The sequence below is a fragment of the Cebus imitator genome, unplaced genomic scaffold (genome assembly GCF_001604975.1).
Source record: "Cebus imitator isolate Cc_AM_T3 unplaced genomic scaffold, Cebus_imitator-1.0 Scaffold10, whole genome shotgun sequence".
Taxonomy (NCBI): domain Eukaryota; kingdom Metazoa; phylum Chordata; class Mammalia; order Primates; family Cebidae; genus Cebus; species Cebus imitator.
The window spans coordinates 7,915,780-7,923,279 of NW_016107325.1; the positions used below are offsets into that span (position 1 = coordinate 7,915,780).

At 40.2% G+C, this 7,500-nt stretch overlaps 1 protein-coding gene across 3 annotated transcripts in view; it reads right to left on the minus strand.

The window, feature by feature from the left end:
- Window positions 1–1,451: 1,451 nt before the first annotated feature.
- FIGN (fidgetin, microtubule severing factor) overlaps window positions 1,452–7,500 on the minus strand; it is a 134,172-nt gene continuing 128,123 nt past the window's right edge. For all 3 annotated transcript variants that reach the window (XM_017548084.2, XM_017548078.2, XM_037745667.1), the window contains one exon: window positions 1,452–7,335. In XM_017548084.2, the coding sequence (XP_017403573.1) occupies window positions 5,081–7,327 (2,247 nt within the window). In that variant the 5' untranslated portion in view covers window positions 7,328–7,335 and the 3' untranslated portion in view covers window positions 1,452–5,080. The remainder of the gene's footprint in view (window positions 7,336–7,500) is intronic.

Consider the following 7,500-nt stretch of genomic DNA (forward strand, 5'->3'; position numbering starts at 1 on the left):
CAATTAAAAGTCCATCAGTATCCCAAGTACTCGTGCATTATCTACCCTGCCACACTTCACTAATGCGTCTTATCATTTAGGTTGCTAATACTGTTCAGTGTAAAGACAGTCTTTTTGAGGTAGACTGTTCAAGTTCAAGGACAAGTCTTTTTCTTACGAAATGCATGACATTCAAAAAAAGACAACAAATAAATACTACATGTACAATATGTAGCAATGAGGTAGAAATGGTTATAAAGAACAATGTTTGAATATACGTCAGATGAAAAAAGAAAAAAAAAAGAAATGAATATTCTCTAGCAACTGTATATAATCCACAATGGAAATTCATACACACACACATCCACATACAAGAGAGAACGGTAGCTAGAGAGAGAGAGAGAAGAGGGAGAGAGAGGAGAGGAGAGAGATGGAGAGAGGAGTGGTTGGGGGGTGGGGTGAAAGAGAGAGAAATATTAGAGGGAGAGTTTTAAGCCCGGAAATAAACTTTTTCTTTTTTCTTTTTTTTTGTATCATAAGACAAGAAGGAATGAATGTGCTCCCAAACTTGGTGTACTACAGAACCATTTTATAAATATTTAACATTCTATAGGAGTGATTCATATATTCTCACACAACTCTGTGGCAAGGCTGACCCATGCTGCCGACATTCTACATATCACTGAGACAGGGAGGTGAAATTTTCCTGCTTCCAGTCTAATTGTCTTTGACAATTGCAGTGCCTAGTGCTACACTGCTTGTGTTGTATTTAAAAACAGGGGAAAGAGGAGAGACTTGTTCATTAAAGATGCAGTATCCCTGGTTCACACAAATGCATCTGGCAGGTTCAAAATCGAATGTCAGCCAAAGGTCTTAGCAGAGTGTGAGCTTCAGTTCATGTGTTGGTTAGTCACAAGTACAGCTGGTTGTGAATTCTGAAATACTAACAGCTCCAGGTTTGCTAATGTGCTTCATGAAGGCTTTACGTTTCAAAAAAAAAAACACTTTGGATTGTAAAATGATCATGTGTATCTCTGCACATATGAAGAAAGAAAGTAACAAGTTGCTTCTGAATAATGAAAAGTAGATGTTTGTTTTAAAGTTCAAATAGTTGGTGATGAAAGAACACACACATACACACATACAAACACACACATTAATTATATATATATACATATATATATATATATATATATATATATATATATATGTATATATATATATATTAGAACTTTACTTTAGTGGCCTCAATAGTTCAACAAACTGTGTCCCTTTCACTTGCAAAATACAGATTCAATGATCATGCTACCCAATTCTTCCTAAGAAACATGAGAATGGGATTACAGAAGTCTCTTTCTGCTTGGAGTTCGATACATTTTTAGAGAAAGAAATTCTAAGTGTCTCTAAAACATATTTTCCAACCCACAAATATATTTAAATTTACAAAGACCTATTATAGGAACTAATTTGGATTTTTTTTTTTTTTTGGATGTGTTCTTTTGAAAACTGCATAGCCAAGTACTATGCAACCCATGTAAATTGACCTTGCTATTTTACATAGCATAGCCTCTGGATAGCTTTTATCACTTGCCCAGATGGTGTTTGGCCTATGTATTTTAGTGGAATGGTTTATTTTCTCCTTGATAGGTTTCAAACGCACAAGAAAACATTATACCCGTCTATCTGCATTTGAGTAGAATACAAACTGACTAATAGATAAACATTCCGTGTGAAAGTAAATAGCCTTAAAGTATACTGCCTTCACATTCAATTGATCAGCTCAGTCAGCAAAGTTTTTCATATTGTCACTAATGTTCTAAATATTTGGTGGAGAAGCATGCCAGAAGTGTAGAGTATTTCCATTTGTGTCACATATAAGGTCATTATGAAATACCTCTTGAGTTTCTATTGATCCCAGTACTGAAGTGGTTTCCTTCACTTCCTTTTTGTCACTGTTAGAAATATTACTGCAGTTGGGAAGAAGGGAATTAGGGGCTGTAAAGTGGAATGGCTCAATCTCTTAGCCGCACAGTGAGGGATTTGGACTGGCTCATTACCTTACCTTCATTAATAGCCTTCTCCAAATTCTTAGCAGTCAAAAAGAGGCCAAGAGTATGAAGCCCGATTACTCAGTTGTATTATCACCGACTGTACACATTCGCTTCTGAGGCTGTGGTACCCCACCCCCACTCCAAGTTCCAGAATGGATGGTCAGAATAGAGCTCATTATTAAGCTAGTCTATAGAAGAGCTCATAATGCTGCCATGCAGAATCAAAGAATCATAGGAGAGCACTATCTACTCAAAGGTCAGCCTTATCTCCTCCAACAGATCTTCATTTCTTCAACATGCCCAATTTCCTAAGAGATCAAATCTTGGATTTCGGGAGGCTAAATGAAAATCACACGAGACTTCAACGTCTGTCTAAATACATGGATTCTTGACCACTTGTATCTCAAACTAATTTTTAAGTCACTCAGAGCTCTATTTTTTAAGCCATTTAAAGCTAAAAGCCAAGATGTATGGCTTCAATTAATTTTCAGTTTTATAAATGAGCGTAAAACACAATAGTGCAGTCATATATTTGGCATTAAATCTTACTAGCCACAAAAAATGTGGGTCAATATTGGATTTTCCAAAGTTGTCTAAATAAGACTGGGTTTGTCAAAACTTGCCAGACGCTTTCAAGTGAACACAGCATGTTGGCGGAAATGAAATGTAATGTCTAAAAGTCAGAAAATAGGTCAGCACTGTGCAAAAGTAAACTTGTCAGTGAGATCAATATGAACCTACAAGTTAATGTGGATATTAGAATTTCCTTACAAGGGATGCGCAGGGTAGACCCAGAACACAATTGTAGCATTTATTCACTTGTGAAAAGCAGAGGACATATTTAAGTATTATTTTTTGTATCCTTAATGAAAGGCACTGCTTTTTAATATGGAATATTTATATTTAAGCACAGTTTTAGTTGACAGAATGTCATAGTAAGTTAAATTCTGGTTCATTTGCTCAGTTTTTAGCAACATAAAATATAAAAAAGGGGAGTAAAGTTCAAGCATCATAAAATTTCAGAAATATGAAATCTCTCATTAGCTTTCTCTATGTTAAGTGTTTCACATTGTGAATAAGATTAGTAAAAATTTTTGAAAGAAAAAAAACAGAAAGACCTTTCTTGGGGCTTCTCATTGCATTTATTTAATTATTTTTTAAAAATGTACATCACTTATTTATTGAATACATAAAATGCCAGTGCTTTGCAACAGTTTTGTTACTGCATATCTAAACTAAAAAAGGAAAGGGGAAAAAAACCAGGAAAATACATTCAAAAGGCCAGGCTGTTCTGCCTATGCACGGGCAGTGGCTGTGGAAAGCTCCAGCCTGCACTGACTGTTCAGAAGCATTGCCAAACATCAGCCCACTATCAATGAAAAGTTGTACATAAAGCATTAAAGGATACAAAGAACAACTTGACGGAGAACAGGAGAAAAATAGGAAATTAAGAAAAATGCCACTTATGACATGGGTTGGGGGGTCATAGACTGAGGTGGAAACAAGCATACATGCTGATGTTTTTGGAAACTAGATTTATGGTGAAAGATGGAAGAAAACAAAGTAACCTGTTTACCAAGCTACACTGCAGTGTGTGTGTGTCCGCTTCCAATTTTCTACTTTACTTTCCAAGAAAAATGTAACAAAACTGAGGTAGAAATAAAGCAGGAGCACTACAGCCAAGATTTCAAAATGAGAAGCAAAATTGCACTGACAAGAGTGGAGTCAAAAAGACAGGGAGGGGATATAGAGGTTCTGTGTGTGTGTGTGTGTGTGTGTGTGTGTGTATAAGTTGGTTGGTTGGTTTTTATTTAAGTGTTTGTTTTTTGATTGCTATCCTCTGCATTCTATCAAATAGCACGGCAAGTCTATAAGCTAGATTAGTGAATAGAATGACACCGTTCCCAGCAGTTTTAAGAGATAATTTGCAAATCACCACCACCACCACCACTACCACCTATGCAGTAAAAAGGCAGTCATAGTTTGTAGGTACTGTGACTTTCAGGGTCCTAAACAGGTCTTGTGGCTGACTGGTCTAGACACTAACACAAACCGAATAAGTAGCTTTCAATTAACCAGTGTACCTTTTAAGAACATTTTTACTTAATTATCAAGGAGCAATGTACTAAGAACTCTTGTAGTTATTGACATAAAGAATTATTCTGCTCTGGTTAATTCCCCATAATTAGTAAAAGAACTTAAAAAAAATCCTTCCATTTCTACTTTAAACTGTAAATATTCTGTTGTATCACGCTTCGGTATTTTTCTGGATACATTCAAAGTAATTTTCCTTGCTATTTTCCAATTGTTGAGGTAAACATACATTTTAATATAAAGTAACATTGAAGCCTATCCCATTACTCTCAGCAGTACATAGTGCTTTCAACACATTCCTTTGAGGTACTGTACAAATCACAATCACTTTCCTGAGTTTTTGCAGACAAGAACATTAAAAGAAATGAACTGCAGAAATTAAGGTCCAGATTACCGTTACCCTGTTTTACCTGTTCTTAGCTTAATACTGCAGAACAGACAGGATTGAGGAATACTGTTGCTCTTAAAATGGCAAAAATCTGGTTTTCTGTCATAACACAACTGTTCATCTCTTTAGTCCGATAATGTTTGAAGTTAAAGCTCTTTATATTAGCACATGCCACCAATGTAATTGTGAGGCAAACAAAAAATAAAGCACCACTCCAGGCACTTGACAGCAACTAAATCTCGAGAACAGCAGAATGGAATCAACACACGAGGTTCATGTCCTTCTGAAATCAACACACTTGCACCTTGCTCCTTGGTGAGTGTTTTCTAGCTTGAACAGAACTGAGCATCCACATATGCTTTCTGTCATCTGGGGCTTTCAAATCAGAAGCTCTCATTTGATGCACTTTTCCTCCAAATCTACCCTGACTCTAAAGACGCAACTTAATCGTCATCTTCCCCAGTACCCTTTGCAATTTAAACACTACTGGAAAGGGGCTCTATTCCCTATATAGCAGGTTTTATGTGTGTGTGCCAACATTCATTACATTTTTTTCCTAAAGAATTTATCACTGACTGCAACCAAACATTTTGTTCCATTCAACATACATATCAAGCTCCTTTTGAGATATGCTAGGCTGAATCTTGCAGAAAGCATTTTCAAAGTCTTGATATGTAACGGGCCTCAACTGGCTGGGCATAATGGCTGAAAGGTCTGTGGCTGGCATGGCATGGAGGGGGCCCACCACTGCTTCCTGACACAAATGAGCCACATCTAGTCCAGAAAATCCTTCTGTGCGCTGGACGAGCAGTGCAAACTCCTTGTCATTGAGACAGTAATTGTGCTGTGAGAGCAGTTGTACTATTATCTGGTGCCTCGCTGTGCTGTCAGGTAGTGGGATTAAAAGTCGTTTCATGAAGTACCTCCGAAGAGATTCATCTATTTCTTCTGGTTTACTGGTGGCACAAATTACTACGATTTGGTCCTCAGCCGAAGTTAGTACAGTGTCCAGTTGCATCAGAAATTCGGTTCTCATCCGACTGACTGGACTGTGTTCCTCACTCACTTGAGAGGAGAGAAGCATGTCAATGTCACTAACAAAAATCACCGAGGGCTGGCGACACCTGGCCACAAGAAAAGAGGCATGGATAATTTTCTCTGCTTCTCCTAACCACTTGGCAACTAGTCCAGAACCGGCAATTTTGAAAAATGTGGCCCCTAGCTGACTAGCGATGCATCTGCCCAATAATGTCTTGCCTGTCCCCCGAGGTCCAAATAAAAGGATGCTCCGAGGTAAGGCCGTCAGTCCACTGAATGCGTCTGACCTCAACACTGGCCATAAAACCTCCTCTTTAATGACAGCCTTCACCAGGTCGAGACCAGCAATGTCGTTCCAGTCCACTGGAGGTCCTTGGGTGATAATCTCATTGGTTACCAGGTCAATGAGGTGCGTGTCAGTATTCTTCAGTTGCTCGTCCACAGAGTGGTTGGATGAGGTAGCTACACGAAGTCCAGGGCCTTGCATTGGGTGAGAGAGGAGCTGCCTGTGATCGTCCCCATGCTCACTCATTACTGGCGATGTGTACTTCCCAAAGGATTCACTGGATCTCGATCCCAATGAATTTTTAGCAGTACTGTAGGAAGGAGGGGTCAGAGCCCTACTGGACTGGCTGCTGAATTTCCTTTGCTGTTCAGAGGACATTAGCTGCTTCGTTGGCTTAAATGCTAAGGATGATGTTTCAGCACTTCTGTCAAAGCCATTCCCCCGATTTGTGTTTGAAATGCTGTTGTCGGGCATTCTGTACATAGGACTCTGTGTAGATCTCTGTTGGCCATAGCTGTAATTTCCATAACTGGAGTCCATTTCTCCTTGCCCTGCCATATAGAAAGCTTTCCTTTTGAGAGAACTTGCCGAACTGTTTGTCAGAGCCGACGGTGCAATAGGTGTCAAACCATGGCCCTGGTAGGTGTAGCCAGGAACAGTGGTGGGGGGTAGGGGAGTGGGAGCAGGAATTCCTGAAGGCAGGTATGCTGAAGGTGGAGGCGGTGCCCCACCAGGGCTGTACCCAGACCCCACAGCAGTCTGAGGAGGATAGCTAGCAGACGGATAGCTGTAACTGGAGAGGTTAGAAGTCCCATTGTAGCCTGGGACCAAGGCTGGTGGCGGAGGAGGTGGTGGCGGGGGCTGTAGTAGCCCAGAGCTATGCAAAGGAGATGGATGAGGTGAAGGAAGTGCAGGTGCTGGCTGGCTACTGTAAGTAGAATGCAAATATGATCCATTGTATCCTGGGGCATATTCCTGAGATGGGAGCCCTGCATGAAGACTAGGTACGGTGTGGCTTCCACAGGTACTACTTGAGTAACTAGGTTCTGTCAGGTTGCTGGCTACCCCAGGAGAGCTCCCTATACTCGCAGAGACATCTGTCGGAGGAAGGGCTGAACTGACTCCAGCTTTGCTGGCAGTGATAACATCTGGAACACAGTTCATGGGATAAACAGCTTCCGAATTCAAGGAAGGCTGCCAGGGTTCACTTTCATTTTTCCGACCGTTCACCAGTCCTGATGGTGCATCCGAATAGTTGCTGAGTACAGGTCGGTCCACGGGACCTTCCAAAATGCCGGAATACTTCTCTGCATATTTTTTTAGTAGGTTAGATGCAGTCAGAGCAGATATGTCGTCATTCGCCCAGGCATACTGATAGGTGCGCTGCAAATGACCTCTGTAGGCTTCGACTTTGTGGGCAGGAGACCGAGTGGTTGAGGTGATGTCAAAGTGCTGTTCTGGCCACTGGGCATGCTCTGGCGTCCACTGCATCTTCAAGCCTAAGAATTTGGGGAGGAAAAAAGTTGATTTACTTAGACAGTCGTCAGAACTTTTAAAGCGTTCTCCCCAACTTCTTTTGTTACCTATTATTTTCCATTAATGAAATGCATACTGTAAAAGCTCTACACTGCTTATAAAACCTATTATGACCCCAATAATAGGTA